Source organism: Mycteria americana, chromosome 1, assembly GCF_035582795.1.
Source record: "Mycteria americana isolate JAX WOST 10 ecotype Jacksonville Zoo and Gardens chromosome 1, USCA_MyAme_1.0, whole genome shotgun sequence".
In the NCBI taxonomy this organism is placed as follows: domain Eukaryota; kingdom Metazoa; phylum Chordata; class Aves; order Ciconiiformes; family Ciconiidae; genus Mycteria; species Mycteria americana.
The window spans coordinates 151331357-151348104 of NC_134365.1; the positions used below are offsets into that span (position 1 = coordinate 151331357).

Sequence of the window (16748 nt, forward strand, 5' to 3'; positions counted from 1 at the left end):
CAGTGCTGTGGGAAGAATTGTAAGGACTTTAACTAGAGTACAGAAATTATATTTCCCAGTTATAATAGTAAAAGTCTAGAATAGATGAATTGCACTCCTAAATATTTGGCTGCAGTTTGTATCTGCGGGGTGCTGGGTGACAGGCTATCCAGATTGTAAAGGGGTAATACTGTAGATATTTCTACAGTATGTCCATACCCTTCTCAGCATCTCTGCATGCAATATTACAGGGTTTTTATGCCATGGAACAGCCAGGCCACCATGAGTGTGTAGAGATTTGTGGCACTACATTTTGGAAGAGGTGGAGCAAAGAATAGCATAGCTTCAAGTCAGAAGTAACGACTACCTGAGATATGGTACTTTCAGTATTGAGTGATGTCTTTTATGAAATTGCTGACAACCTTGTCCATAGGACAGGGTTTTTTTAGGTTGTACTTGGGTTATAGAGCATAGAACAGGCTACAGCTGCCCCAGGTTTTCAGAAAAGAACTTTCTTTCTTTTGGTTAGTGAGCCCACCAAAAAAGCCCCCCGAAATATCTTATCCAAGAAACAACTCCATTGAAGTGGAACTTGGTAAGTAGTTTTCTCTATAAGAAAATATGATTTTGTATCCTAGTGAAAATTTATATCTGCGGAGTGCCCTATTCTGTGTTTTTTTGGTTTTGTTTTTTTGACAACTAGTTCAGTGACCAGCTCAGCTTCTCTATGTTGATTTTCTAAGGAGGAGTGTTTGGGGTGAGAGGGAAAGAGACAAGGCACGTTGCTTCCAAAGTCCTTGGAAACCCATATAGAAGTTTCTCAGATGTGAAGAAAATTATAGGGAACCCAAGTGATTCTCTGTCACATCTGTTGCTTTCCATCACTCTGGAAGAGATTCTAAGATCAGATCCATCTTTGAATCTGCAGGGAAAGTGATGCCAGGGAGAGGCATCTTCTTCCTGGATTTAACCTCTTCCATCCTACCAGTCTCTTTCTGAACCTGCAGATCACTGACTATATAGACCCTCTGTTAGAATAACTTTTCCGAAAGGGTGTGGGACCATCCTTAGCTGGTCTGTGTGGGAATCTGTGAACAGTATTGTATAGACTTTAATTAGAGTATGGACATTAACTTTTCACTTTGTAACACAATTTTATAGGCTCACAGGTTACAGTGGATTGCAATACAACAGGTGCTGATGGGTATGAGGTGTTTTGGACAGGCAACGGTGTGTATATTGATGTATTTTATATGAGCAGAATTTTTGCAAGTCCTTATGAGTAAGTATATTTTCAGATTAGAAAATACCATGTTGGCAACCAAACTGGAACTTTTGCCCTTTGCCATTAAAATATTTAGCAACATTTTTCACTTGCTTAAATAGCTTTCTTTTTAAAAACTCTAATGCTTGCCTCCTCCAGTTCACTTTCTGCTTTGAAGTAGAAACTTGAAACATAGTAGGCACATGGGCTTCACATGTGATTGTGCTCTTTTTGGTCATTGTAAAAATCTGTCTTAATTTCCAACCATGGAAAAAGGTGTTTTGTAGACTTACAGTCTCATAATCGTAATGCAGTTCTTATTGAGCAGGCTCTGGCCTGGCAGAGACCTCTTTCAGTTGGATCAAGCATGTCCAGGCACATGATCTTCAGACTGTCTCTTTCTTCTGCGTTCTGTTTTCCCTTCACATCTGCCTCTCTGAAAGGTTGCAAGAGGTCAAACCTGTGCTTTACAGGAGAAATTGAGACTTCCAGATTTAAGAGCCTTGAGTTAGAGAAGTGTAACTGAGATCAGCTGAAGAGCTAATAGAAGACTTTGTTGAGGACATTTGTACTGAAGCTTAGTGGGGTGAGAGGTGAAAAGGGAGACAGATTTCCAGTGATGAGTTGGGGTTTGGGAGGAAAACGGACTTGGACTGAGTAAAGCGTGAGAAGGGCAACTGGGAGATAAGGTGAGGGTGAAAAGCAGGTTGAATGGAGTTAGGGGAGAAGAAAGTAGACCTGACTTGAAAAGGCAACTAAAATTGGAGCAGAAGGCAATCTGAAAGTTTCTTAGATATGACAAGTTGGGAACTAAAAATTGCAGGTTTTTTGTCAGCCCTTGTCTCATGGTGCTGCTAGGAAGAAAGAATGTGATCATTTTTGTAAATTCTCAAGCACTATCTATGAGTGAGAAACTGATGAAGAAATGAGAATGATACCTTCAAAGTAAGAATATAGTTGTGAGAAATAAGTCCTCATCATAAAACAAAGGGGGAAAGAAAATGCTGAATTCTTTGAGTGCTCACCAAGAGAAAACCCTATACAAAAGTAATATTACTGTATAATGACAGTAAAATTGCTGTCATAGAGAATTGTAATGCCATAAACAATTGGGCCATAATGCAGAGGCACGCAGTCACTGAATTGATATCATAAAAGCAATATTATTTTTTGTACTTCCTAGCACTTAAATGGTCATCTTTGCAACCATTCATCATTTGCATTAGTGATGTTGATTCATTCATTCCTTGTTACAGTGTTCAGATTACTGTAACTTGTTGCTCAGGAAGTGATTCATGTGGTCCTATATATGCCCTTTATGATATATTTCAAGCCTTTATTTTGCATTTTAAATGGTAACTAGAATAAGTTTTCAGGAAAGAATAGTGCTTGGCTAAGTAGACTAGTTAGTTAATTTTGCATCTGAGATCTACTGTTAACAAGGCAGTGGTATCCCTCATTTTGCTGGTGGTTAAAAGTTGCTTAGTTCACACATCAGTTACACATCATGGTACACATGACTAACTGAATGTGCAGCATAATGAGCATTTTTGTGCCCTTGTACAATGTGTGTGGGATAATCTGTGTCTCTTAATGGTTCAGCCTGACACTTTAGCTGTTACAAGTATGTTCTGATCCATAGGGTGAAGCAGCAGTTTAGACTCCACTCCCTGCAGCCGGAATCACACTATGAATTGGTGTTGTCTGCTGTGGGTCACCACCTTTGATGTCTTCCATGTCCCAGAGTTGCTTACTACAAGATGACATCCTTGTACCAGGGCCTCTTTCTGTGTCATTTCACATTGTGGAATTTCTCTGTCACCAAGCACTGGGGCTCTCTACCTACTCTTAAAGGGGGTGGGAAACCCATAACAAGGGTTTGCTTCAGTTTGTAAGGTATATTTTTGTACTTTAGCCTATAGAAGCCTTGTATTCCTTTGGGAAAAGACAGCTCCAGATAAGATAGCGTCTCAGTAAGAGGCCCAACTGTTGTTTGGGTTTCCTTCATATAATGTAATTGCTCATCTATTCTTAAGTGTGGTTGACATTTGAAGATGGAAACAACCATTGTCATGCTGCAGCTGTTAATGATGAAGCCATTCCAGAAAGGGCTGTCGTTTTATGGCTCTATTTGTCACCTCTTGGATAGGGAGGAAACTTCTTACGATGGACGCCCTATGCATTCTGTGAAGCTAATAATTTCAGAAGTGAATAGTGAAGATTATGAACAACCGTTTGTCTGTCAAGCTTCAAATGCCTTTGGGCAGGTTGCATCATATATTATATTAAAACGCAGAGGTAAGAAATACTGTTATTTTTGAGGCCTGTGTTTGTCTTGACTTCCCCAGAAGGGGTTTTGATACCAAATGCTCATGTATCATGTTGACAGAAGACAGATGGGTTACAGTTTGCTGTATGTATGCGTGTACCTGTGCATAGGGGAGGAGGCACTGTAGTACTGTATTTATCATTAAAATAATAGGTAGATGGAAGTGAAAAATATGGTACTCAAATTTGTGTTACATTTGTGTAAAAGATCAGAGTGGGACAAATTCAGCATTTTAAAAAAATCTTCCTATATTTTTGTGCAGTTCCTGATATACGAAGATGGCTGACTGGAGGGCTTGTCTCTTTGTTAATTTTAACATTTATTACTTTAATAATCTACAAGATTTTCAAGATTGACTTGGTGCTTTGGTACCGTAATTCTGTCTGTGCCTTTGCAAGTAAGGAAGGTATGTGAGTGTGACCAGGTATGTTAGTGTAACTAGCCTATTGGTTTTTTCATTTGCCATTACTTCTAAGCAATAATGTGATTATTTAGTAGAATGTATGTGGAATTTCCTTGAGGAATTTTCAGATATGCATAAAGACATTTTGGGGGTATTTTTTTCAGTCATATGGGTAGAAAATATAATAACAGTTGAGGTAATAAACACTGCATAATATTAAAGGCAGTCGTGGTGAGATAGGTCAAAAAGAACTCCAGGTTTTCCCCAAATTAGCACATTGCTTTTTGCTTTTCTGTAAAGTAGTTTCTTTACATGTAGATTTATGGTCACTCTGATGATGATCAATAGGTGTCAGCAGAGCTACATCCTGTAAACTAGCTGTTTTAAAGACGTGCGTTAAATATTTACATTGAAAATCAGACTCTCATTTTCTCAGAGATTAATTTTGTTGGGTTTTTTTTTTCCCAACTTCTCTCTTTTACAACACTTTCCTTCTAAATTCTGTTAGTTATGATGGTTACATGCCAAAGAGAAAAAATGCTGCTAGTTCTCTATTCTGTGATTGTTCTTACATGTTTTTATTGCTGTGGTGTAGACAAAAACATTGGACAGGTGTGAAAAAATTGAAATAAGTGCAAAATTATAGATATTTTGTTTGGCAGCCCTCAGAGTTAGACTGTCTGAATTTCCCCATAGCTTGAAAGTAAATGATTATGTGCATTGAGATAGTTAACATTTACTCATGGCTGTTCTAAATGTTTTCACAGAAAAGTAATTTCAACTTCTGGTTAGAAGTTCAGTTTTCCCAGAACACTTTAATAGAGTTCTAATAAAAAAAAAAAAATCAAAGAAGCTATGTTTTGTAGCTTGTTGAGCTAAAGCTGATTTTGGTTTGGTTCCTTCATTCCTGTTTATTATGCAATTTAACTCTCAAAACCTCAGCTGCCTTCTGGCCTTTTCTTCCTGCCTTTCCCTCACAGAATTATTACAAGAAAGACTTGCCATTCTCCACTCTCTCTTGTGGTTAGTCAGAAGTGGAGATAACTGCTGTTGAGTTTGTTTCAGGAGAGGTGGTGAAGAAAGTCCTGCCAGATTACACTTTCTTAATGTCTTGGCACCTCTGGGGTTGGGGGCTCCTTCCTGGAGGTCCTAGGTCCTGCATCCAGGTCACTTGCTGGCACATCTGTCCCCATGATGGGAAAAGAGGTCAGGTTCTGTAGTTGATCATCTTTCTTTTGCTTTGCAGAGCATTTTAGTGCTTTGATGTTATTCTGTCAGATAGGTGAATCAGCCCCTCATTACTATTTTTAAACAGTCCAAAATGAAACCTTGCAATAAAGGCATGTTGCTGGTTTTTAGTTTTTTAATATAAACATTTGTATTTGTTTTAGATGGGAAAATCTATGATGCATATGTCCTGTACGCAAAAAGCAGTGGAGGCAGAAGCTTCTGTCAGCTGGAAACCTTTGTTCATAGAATACTCCCTGATGTTTTAGAACAACAATGTGGATATAATCTCTTTATATTAGGAAGGGATGATTTACCGGGAGAAGGTATGCTTTAATCAGTAGAGTTAATAGGTTGTCTTTTGACACATTATTCTCAGGTTAGAAGATTATATATACAATTAAAACCCACTTATTTTTGGAAAACAAAGCTGTATTTGTTTATATTTAATGGGTAATTTTTCCATGTGTCCAATGGACTTTTTTTTTATTTTAAATTTTTTTTGTTTCTTACGAAAAATTCTGTTCTGATGTTATGAGGGTCTGTACTTTCTTTTTAGTGATGAACAAATGAGAATTCAGCAGCATTAATAATATTGTTGAAGTTCTTTGAACGATATCTGCTCCTGGGGACTGAAGAAAACAATTTTTATCAGGAATTTCATGCAATGGATCATGAATCATGAATGACAGTTGGGAGATCTTAAACCTACCAGTCCTCTGAGCTAGCCACTGCTCCATAGATATGCAATTTTAAAATTAAGAAATATTTTATATCAGTTGTAAAGTTTCTATGCAGACTTTGATTGTTCCTTCATTACTTACAGCTGTGGTCAGTGTTGCTGATGAAACCCTTAAGCAAAGCAGGAGACTGATGATTATTTTGGGATCAGAAACATCTAGTTGCTGCCTGTTAGAAGACACCTCTGAACAACAACTAGCTATGTATAATGCTCTCATCCGTGATGGGATTCAAGTGATTCTTATAGAAATGGATGAAATACAGGACTACACAAGCATGCCGGAATCAATCAAATACATCAAACAAAAACATGGAGCTATCCAATGGAAAGGGGACTTCTCAGAGAAATCTTGTTCAGCAAATACAACATTCTGGAAAAATGTGCGCTATCAAATGCCATCCAGGAAAAAGGTATCTTATCCTGAAGTGTATTTGTTGCCCCTAACTTTGAACAATTCTGCAGAAAAAGGAAGTTAAGATGCACTTATTAAAATAATACTGAGAAGGTAATTCTGAAATGTGGGGTTTTTTACACAAATTCTTTATATTACAAAGTAAATGTTTTCTTCAAGAAGTAAAAATTATTCATGCCTTCCCCAGATTACACCCTAAAAGAAAAACTCTGTGCAACTTTATTTCTGTTCTGGGTTTTGGATAGTGACAGAATTTGTTGTGTTAATCTCACACAGATAGGAGAAGTAAATGTTGCTGATGGTGGTAGACTATCAAATAGTTGTGGTCCACATAAATGTAATATCCACTGAAGAAGCAGCTGTGAAGTCCATTCCTTTAAATTGAAACTACAGTTGATAAATTAAAAATCTGTTTCTGTTGTCAGCATTTTCCTAGTCATTCTGTTCCTCTTCTTGTTGCCTCTCCATGATTGTCTGACTTCCTCATTACTGGAAGAATCTGCACTGTGCAAGCTTTGGGGACCCCTCCTGAGCAGCATGTCTTAGCCTTGCTTCTTGAAGGGGTTGGGGAAATACATGACATAGCAGGTATATTTAAAACTACTTACAACACTAAATGGGTTTCAGCTGAACAGTTGGTACCAAATGTGTTCAGCAAATGGAATGGAATCTGTGGCTTTTAGACATTTGTTGAATAATTCTGTGATATCTGGTCTATGGGGTGTTTCTAAACTTAGTCTCTTGAAATGGTCAGGAAACTGAAAATATTTCACACTTCTTGCAAACTGGAGGCTTTCTAGACTGTGCTGCTACTGTGGAAACCAGATGTTCTCATTCCGTGTCTCAACTGTGCTAATTACAAGCACAGAAATTCACTGAGAATCTTATCAAAGGACCGTGCTTGGGTTGGGTATCCTGGAGAGACTGGAAAATGGCCAGTTCTGAAACATGACTAGGTGCTAATGGCAAGAAATAACATCTTGTCTACTTGTGAAAGAAAAAAATGAGAGGCGTGTGGCTATATCAACCTGCTTGGGAGTAGCTTGGTATTTCTGGACTGGAGTCCATTGTTCTGTGTGTGTCACCATGAGAAAATTACATGCTTCCTTTTCAAGTTGGTCTGCAGTGGCAAGAGTTGTCACTCTCCAGCCTTGAAGAGCATCATCTGAATGCAAATGTGAATCTGCTTGCTTTTTTTGTTCTTTTCTGAAGTTAAGTAGGTTCTTACATTATCTTTATTGTCAGGATAGCATCTGTCACTGAATTCCTTTCAGCTGGTTCTCAGAAATGTGTATACTGGAGAATATACTCTTTGTTGGGCTGTATTGATGGGAGAGAAAGCAAGGTCCAGGAGTGGAACATATGTTTAAAGTGAAAGATTTGCAATAGCATTTCATGGTACCTTTTTCTTTGAGAAGGTCTATCCATACTCCTTATGAGCACTGTCTCATTCTCCTGGCTGTGGGGTTCACAGCTGCGTAATTTTCCACAGGCTCCGTTGACTAGAGACTTCTGAGATGTTGCCATGAAAACTGAGAACAGGATAGATCCATCAGATGAGGTACTATTGTTCTAGTAGATGTTGAATCAGTCTTCTTTGGAAATGTGTAATGTTTGGGCTGCAACCTTTAAAAAATAAATTTAGGAACCTAGAGAGTTTAGATAATCATTATTGTCAAATTTTTACATTGTGTTTAGACTTAGACTTGCTCAGAAAAGTGTTGAAAATTACACTTTCCTTCAAAGATTTTTTTTTTCACTTCTGTTTAAAAACAGAACCCTCTTGTTTTCTGTGTATAATGAGAAAAATAATAAAGAAAAGATGTTGAAACTGTGGTAGATGTTTTTCAACTTCCTACTCTCATATGCTTTGAAATAAAAAAATACCAATGACTCCAGGATTTGCAGTACTACAGATAAGTACATTGATTTGCATGGAGTTGTGCTGGTATTTTTTGTTTCTTCTGTGAATGTGCTGTTATGATTCTGGCCAATTTTTTCATAGTTCTTTTCAAAGGTTTGCTACAATATTCAAGATAAGCATTTTCCCACTAAACGAGACTCCTAAAGACTCTTAAGTGAAGACAGATGATTGTGAGTCACCATTTATCTACCTTATACTTTCTTTTAAACAACCACATTTAGTATGATTATGTAGGCATTTTAGTATTCCGGAGTGAAAATGAGTGTGGGAGAAATATTTCAGTTATTGTGGTTAATTGTTAGCTAACTACTTGAATGTAGCATGACATGAAGTGGCTTATCCTTTTGTCATGGGACTTTATTTTGAAGCTGAATTTTGTATCTGTTTTCTCCCCTTGGAAACTTTTTTTTGCAAGTCACATGGGAAAACACACTGTTTTTTTGTGGTATAATAAAAGAATTCCCAGAGAGACAGATGTGCTGATTGTTCTTTATTTAAAAAAAATCCGATTAGTTGGCCAGAGGCCTGCTTCTGGAAACTTAGTAGCTTCAGAAGGAAAAGGCGAATGCAATGTAATCTGTGAAAAAGTTTTTGTTCACCACAATGTGGTAGATACATTTCAGTTTATTGTATATCTATGCTGACAGAGAAAACATTCAGTTATGTGGTGTAAGATACATGGAAAGCATTCTCTGCACCATTTTTTACTTTTCAACCATAACTATGTGATACTTCTTCTGTTGGCTTGTTCCTGTCAATTTATTTGGCTCTCCAGATTGCCCCTTCCCTTTCTTGCCTTGTGATTAACTTGTCTCAGATTTTCTAATTCCACTGCATCTTTCCATCCATACTGTGAGGCTAGTTTTTCCTGGGAGACTTTCCTCCTTTCATAATTTTCCTCCCATATCCCACTTCCTTGCCTTTATGTCAGCTAGTGCTGAGATACAGCCTGTTTCATGTTTTTAATGTACACATCTATGACTGTAGTAATTAATGGATAGAGGCTTATGTAATGGGGAAGATGATGTGCTCTGAGCCCAAACCCAGAATGAGTTGTTACAACCTGGTGGAGTCTATGTGATGGCCCCAGACAGGACAGCCCTGACTGACTTCTTTTTTTTCCTTTTAATTTACCTCTATATTGCATCCTAGCAGGTAGAAAAGCACAAAGGTGATTTCACATTTCCCCTTTATCTTGCTGCCTTGAGCTTCAGTTAGAGGGGAGAAGCCCATTCTGCCTTTTGTTCAGAGGCTATGGTGGTTTAATTACTGTACCTCCTTCCATAGCTGCAGTTGGCTTGAAGATGAAGCAGGCAGAATACAGTTAATGTTTATAAAAATCTGGGCTAAGGAGAGATGTTTTTTTGCTAGAAATACTTACAGATGTACTACATTGTAGAGCTTCAGAATACATGTAAGTAAAATCAGTGGCTAGCAGCTTTACTCCAGAGTATTCCCACGTCTCTGATTTAGTCATAGGTGCTACAACGCATGAACACAGGAGTGATAGAGTTTCCTCCTCTCATCCCTACACTCGTTATTCCCGAGAGTAAAGGCAAGGTACGCCACTTGATGTGTATGCTTGTTCTCTTTTACAATGGGATAGTATTAACCAGGACTTGATGCATTTGTTGAGACAAACTGAACATTAGTCACTAAAAGTGAGCTACAAAGTAGTACAAACCACTTGTGTCCTCAGCCCATGCTAAGATTGCTTCCCATGTTGAAACTGATTGGAAAAAGGAGACTGATGTCCCCTGGGCATCAGGTGGCACAGTTAAAAAGGTCAGCTGATGTGTGACCTCCAAGAGGGCACCCGGGTCACTGTGGCATTACAGCTGGAGCAAGAGCTCTGCTTGGCAATGATGGTGACTATCGGGAGTTGGTGTTTCACCCTGAAGAAAGGTAGAAAGCTCACCAGGTCATTAAGGTGAATTTTCTGCTCCAGGAAGGTTGGATTTGAATTGCTGCTCCAGATCAGGTGACTTTAGAGGTGTAAATTCTTTTTCTGGTTTGTTTTTGCCCCCAGCCACTCATTTGAACTTGCCCTATATTTTATTTGAGCACAGCAGTGGCTGTAGTAGAAGGGGAATTTTGAACACTATCTCATTAGATTCTTTTTTTTTTTTTTTCACTAACCAGTTTCCCTGATGGGCTTTATTTCTGTTGGCAATTATTAAAATCCATGTTCTCTCTTTCCTTTATCTCACCAGCAATATGTGTCAGGGGAGTGCTTCCTTTTCCTGCATTGACGATGGTAACACACCTCAGTGCTGCCTCATCTCTCCTCCAATCTGTAATGCTGATTTTGATCTTTTGCACTTTCTTGCTCAGTTTATATACTGTGAAGATATACAAATTCCCTGAAAGATGGGAAGGGCCACATTCAAGTCCTTAAGAAGGTATTTTTTCTCTCTTTGAGCACATTGTTTCTAATAGTCACACTGTTTGTTTGTTTTCTATTTTTCAAATATGTGCAACTAAGTATTTCTTCTGTGCCATGGAAGTGGGTGACTTGGACAAGCATTTGGATTTGGAAAGAAATTCGAGCTATCTACTGTTACCCTACCTCTCACTCCTAGGGCAGCACACTCAGACTGTATCAACTAGGTCTGTGCTTTCTGGGTAAGGTGTGCCACAACCACATCATTTCAAATGGAGCGTAGGAGAAATGGCAGGACAAATGCGTCTTTGTAGGAGTAAAGAAGTTACAGACCGGTAAAGGAGGTTATAAATTCTAACACTTCTGAAATGGTGAATAAGCAGGAGATTTAGGAGTTACAAGAAACAAGATTCATCTGTCCCTTTAAAACAGAAAAAAAATTGGCAGTTAACTCCCCTACATATTGCCTACAGGAACAAATAGTGAAAAAGCTAAAGAGCTGTCTTGACAGGGACACTCACAGTGGGAAAGAACTTGTGTGCCGTATGTCCCGCTACCATCTGTGTGCGCTCTCTTCTGGGTCGTGACATCTGGTTCTGCTTGATATCTGGCTCTGATTCCTGTATTTTTAGAGTAAACGGGACTTGATTCTCCTCAGAGACTGAAGAGAATAGAACACATGCCGACTTATGCAAGAAAAGCCAAGTTTTTCATAAAAATATGTCTCCTCAGCCTAGATCTGAATGGCTTGACACACTTACGTATTTAAATGAGCCAAGGATGTGCCAGCACCGTCTGCTGTCACTTTTTAAAAACCACTAACTTTGGCGTGTTTGACATTTTTGGAGGGTTGGGCCATATAGTTAGTTGGGTACCTAATTTAGGAGATCCAACTAGCTTATTACTGAGGAAAGGGTCACGTCCAAGAGAGCGAACAACTGAGGATGGGAAAAGATCGGGAGTGCCGGGGTGAGGGCTGGTGAGGGAGTAATAACATCTGCCATAGGAAGTGGCTGTGGGGATCCAGAAACCCCACAGCAGTGAGCCACATCGGCCTTGCGCTGTACAATGCTTCCACCTAGTGATCCGTGAAAGCCGGGCGGGACTGAAGCTCTCCACTTTTAAAAAAAGTCACTCCGTTTACATAAGATCATAACGAAGTTCTGTTGCTAATAATGCCAAGCCACAACACTAAAAAAAATCCCACCAAGAGGGAGTCAAAAAAAGAAGATATTCTGATGACTGCTGTTCTGAATTATGCTGTAATTATTATTTTTAGTGCTTTCCCCATCCTTTGTAGGAACTAGCAGGGAATATAGTGGAAAATGAGATTTTTGGCTTTTAAGTCTGTACATCTGTTAATTCAGTGCCTCAGAATTAATTGGGAAATGGGGAGGAGTAGTCCTCTGTGGAGCTGTGTTTCTTTATCATCCTCCAGCATATGCCAATTAGATCTGACTGCTTTATATTGAGCAACACTTCCCATTGATTATTCCAAGGAAAAGACTATGAGTGGAGACCATTCTGGGATCTGCGTTCCAGCAGATCAGCCGCACGTGATGGCTGGAGGACCATTACCAACCGTGTTCTCCCCAGGCAACTGAGAGTCCCACAGCTCACTTGTCATAGTGACCATGGAGAATTTGTGCCTAATTTAACTATTTAGCCCACTGAGCTGGGGACAAATGGGTCCAATGGTCACACAGTGAGAAAATCTTGGAGTCTGGGATGCTGAAGTGTTTGTAGGACCCTGGTCTGCAGATGGACAGTAAGCAAGATTCAGTGGTCCTGGAGTCCTTGAAGAAGAATTGCCTCAGGGCTGCCATCAGAGAGGAGCCATTGGGTGCATCATGAAGACCATCCGAAACTGGACATCACAATGTTCCTGGGAGCAGGAAGCACTGGCCAGTTCTCCCTGGCTCTGCAGGTTTGGAACTCTAATTTCACAGGCAGTGTCTCTGCCACCTGAAATGATCAGTTCCCAGTCCTTGCCTTGGAGGATGTGCCCAGGTCTCAAGGGACCTAACAAACCCTCTTTTCACTGCTGGTAGATAGCCTCTTTTTTTTCTTTCTTTCTTTTTTTTAATCTACAGCCATATGATTTGGAAGTTGAAGAGAGGTGCAAAATGGAAGTGATTGGGTTGTTTCAAAGCCTATCTAGAACCTTTGCCAAAATCTCTGTGGAGCAAAATTTTTTACTTGGATTAATGCCTGTCTTAACAATAATAATAATAATAATAATAATAATAATAATAATAATAATAATAATAGATAGAATTAATAGATAGAAGAATAGATAGAATAATAAATAGAATTAAAAATGCAGCTAAATCAAAAGATCCTGCCATGGCTCAGGCAAAGCGTAGATTCTGAGTTCCAGAACTAATGGTGAAGATAAGACTTTACAGAAAGTGATTAAAGCAATTAGCACAGGATGGCTGGGGCAGAGTGGTTTGTAATGCTATCACCAGTTCAAGGAGCTCTCAGTAGAAATTGGATTTTGTAGCTAGCACTCAGATGGCAATTCTTAAAGTGTTATAGTAGTATACGCATCAGGATACACGAAGGTCATCTAATGACTGAAGAGTCTAAGAGCAGCCCCAGGCATGCTTCGTGTGGTCCTCAAACGTACAGTGCTGCCAAAGCTGAAATTTTCTGCTCCAGCTGTGGGGAGGCTATGAGCAGTCACTGGTATCCTGGGGGAGGCTGCGAGTTACAGGAGAGAGGGGCTCGGTGGGTAGGGCTTCAGGAATCTGGGAGTCAGGCCATTCACTTCTTTCTCTTCTTTTCCAGTCTCTCTCTCTTCCGTGAAACCCACCAAAAGAGGCTGCCTCTTGCTTACCGGGTATTCAGTGGCACACAGCTGCTTCTCACAGAAAACCAACCACCTTACTCATATGGCTGCACTTGTGAGTTACAACACATCCTAGCTGGAATTGGGCTAGAGCCCTTGAGAAGGCAGTCACTACATACATTTCTCTCAAGAATGTGAATAATACAGGGTGGTGGCTATTTCCATTTACAGAAGAGTAGGCTCCTGGTGGATAGTATGAGATAGTCTTTCGCAGGAAATAAAAAGAGAGGTCTTGGCCTCTCTGAGGCCAAGATGAGGCCTCATTGCAATGAAGGGTAAAACAAAGTGCGTATTTTGCAAAAGAAAACATGTAATTTTTAAAAATAACTGTATGACTTCTTCTTTGGCAGCTAAATACCATCTCAACTGAGTAAGAGGCTAATTGGAAGAAAACCCCTTTCAATGCTTTAAAAGTGTTTAGCCAATTTGACCTAGACCTGGCAGCATTAGAAAGTCTTTGTGGCCTGGCCTGGCCTGGCCTGGCCACAGCACTGGCCCTGTACTCAGCACTGGTGAGGCCGCACCTCGAACACTGTGTTCAGTTTTGGGCCCCTCACTACAAGAGAGACATGGAGGGGCTGGAGCGCGTCCAGAGAAGGGCAACGAAGCTGGGGAAGGGTCTGGAGCACAAGTCTGATGAGGAGCGGCTGAGGGAGCTGGGGTTGTTCAGCCTGGAGAAGAGGAGGCTGAGGGGAGACCTTATTGCTCTCTACATCACCTGAAAGGAGGTTGTAGCCAGGTGGGGAGTGGTCTCTTCTCCCAAGTAACAAGTGATAGGACGAGAGGAAATGGCCTCAAGTTGTGCCAGGGCATGTTTAGATTGGATATAAGGAAAAATTTCTTTACTGAAAGGGTGGTCAAGCATTGGAACAGTCTGCCTAAAGAGGTGGTGGAGTCACCGTCCCTGGAGTAGGTCAAAAACCGTGTAGATGTGGCACTTCAGGACATGGTTTAGTAGGCACGGAGGTGTTGGGCTGATGGTTGGACTAGATGATCCTAGAGGTCTTTTCCAACCATAATGATTCTATGAAGGGAGGAGGTGAGGACGAATAAAGCAAGCAGCACCCTACATAATTACTGATTAAGGTCATGTGTAGCATTTTGAGCTGCTTGTGGGATGCGTGAAGCAGCAAAGTGCTGTTTTATCTTTGTATGTACCTCTCTCTAAGCACAAATGTACTTACTATGAGCATATTTCACTGCTCTTGGCATTTCTCTTTGAAGATAAGTCTAATCAGCCTCATGATCTTCCTTTGATTTCCTGAGCTAGGCCACCTCCTGGATCACCATATTCCTGTCACAAGACCCGGTGTTGTGGAACTTCCCTTGCCTTAGATGCAGAGCAGATTTTTAGTTCCCCTAAAAGCTCCTGGTTTGTTGTCAGCAAAGTCTTTTCAAGCAGCGAGTACAGAGCACTTTTGAGGGGGAGGGGAGCAGAGACTTTACTGACTGTGTAGGGATTCAGCTGTGGAAGCAGTAATTTTTGACCTACACTGAAAACCTGCACCTGTATTTCATAACGGAGTGCAGGATGTAGTCACCTGCAGGTGATCCTAAATGCCTCGGGGAGGAAAACGAGGCTTTTGACATGCAATGAAGTTTGGTTACAGATGCTGCAAGTCTGCATGTTCCTCTGGTTAGGGACTTGTAAGGGCTGAGGGAGACGTGCCGGCTGCAATAGCTCCAGCTGAGCAATTCCTTGGGCCAAGAGCTGTCTCACAGCCAAAGGACCCAGTTTACTTATGAGGGCTGCTGGGAAAAAAGAGGAACAACAAATGCTGGAGAAGAGCACAAGCAATCCTCTGCAGAGTCAGGCCAGCAACTGGCCAAGCCAGGCATTTTGTCTTCAACAGTGGCAAAAGGAGCTGCTGAAAATCTGAGCAATATCTCAATAGCAGCCCAGGCAGCTGCCCCGAGCCAGGGCAGACAGGTAGGTTGCTGCTACCTTCTCCCCTCTGTGCCCAGCCTCAGTGTGCTCCAGCTTTGGGCGACATTTCTGAGGGTGTAGGTGGGCATCCAAGCTGAAGCCACCCTTACTCTGGTGTTGCACCTGCATGGACAGCCTCCCAAGGGTGTCAGCTCCAGCTGCACCTCTCATTGCTGTCAGCTCAAGCCAGCTTGGCTCCCATGCCATGGCCATGTCACTTCTATGCTGTGACCATCCTGTAGGCTGCTCATGCAGTGTCTCAGGTCTGATTCTGGGCCTGTCATCCTTTGTGCCTCCTCATGCACTCTGTCAAAGCCCAAGGAATGGAGCCAACAGCAGGCAGGGCCCTAAAAAGAGCCCTTCCTGTAGACCAGAGATGCTCCCATGTGAAGTCTCTCTCCTCTTGCTTGATCTGGCCTCACCAAGCTGCAGCACTGGTTGTACAGGCACCTTGTGCTGGCAGGCTAATGGGTTTTGTCCCCACTAGCTGTTAGCTGAGACTACCCGGGGTTTTATTCTTGCAAGTTTCAGAACACAATGGTGGTTGAACAAAAGTGAGTGACATTGTCACATGAGTGCTCCTGGAGATCTTGGGGTGCTCTGAGCTCTCAGTGTGCTTTGGTCTCCCATCTGCCTGTCTGCCTACAAATGTCAGCAGGGAGCTGTGCACATTTGCAGGTGCTGGACCATGGCTAATTCAGGCTACATGGATTTTTATCTCCAGCACTCAGGATGTGAAATCTGAGCTCCACTGAAACCCTGGGACCAGGATAACTTTCTGGTGTCTAAACCCTGAAGTTTCTTTAGTATTTTGCTTCCTTTTCCCCTCTCTAGCAACAAACAAAAACCCGTGTGAAACCTGCTGGGTTTTGTGTAGCTTGTTTGGCCTGTGTTGCTTCAGTATTTCATGGCATTTTGCCACTGCCTGTAGCAATAGGTGTCAAATGAAGTTGTGTATTTACAGTAAGGTGCTTTTATCATGCTTACTCAACAAATAGTTAGACTCACAGAGGCTGTTGCCTTTCTCTCTTGAGAGTGAAGAAGAGGTCTTTGTGCTTCCTTCAAAGTCTGTTGCTGTTGGTGGGAAAGAAAGTCCTGGGGGTGAAGTATCAGAACCCAAACACTGTTCTGTAAGCCTTGAAAACCGCAGAGAGAGGAGCTTATTTCCATTCAGATAAATAATGCTGAGTTGGTCTGTTGTTATTGCATAACGCAATTAACCACATCCTTCCCCAGAGAAACAATAGAGCTGTCTTTCCTTAGTAAGATGACTTTGGGAGGTATTAAAACAGTCAACGTCTCTT

At 41.0% G+C, this 16748-nt stretch overlaps 1 protein-coding gene across 3 annotated transcripts in view; it reads left to right on the forward strand.

Moving 5' to 3' along the window:
- The window catches only part of LOC142420582 (interleukin-1 receptor type 1-like), a 37333-nt gene that overhangs the window by 9331 nt on the left and 11254 nt on the right, over positions 1 to 16748 (forward strand). For 2 of the 3 annotated variants that reach the window (XM_075524681.1, XM_075524674.1), the window contains exons 6-12: positions 509 to 574; positions 1141 to 1261; positions 3393 to 3541; positions 3835 to 3978; positions 5041 to 5181; positions 5367 to 5528; positions 6029 to 6354. In XM_075524681.1, the coding sequence (XP_075380796.1) occupies positions 509 to 574; positions 1141 to 1261; positions 3393 to 3541; positions 3835 to 3978; positions 5041 to 5181; positions 5367 to 5528; positions 6029 to 6354 (1109 nt within the window). Of the gene's footprint in view, positions 1 to 508; positions 575 to 1140; positions 1262 to 3392; positions 3542 to 3834; positions 3979 to 5040; positions 5182 to 5366; positions 5529 to 6028; positions 8752 to 16748 lie in introns of those variants that run through there. The other variant, XM_075524685.1, reaches the window with a different exon arrangement.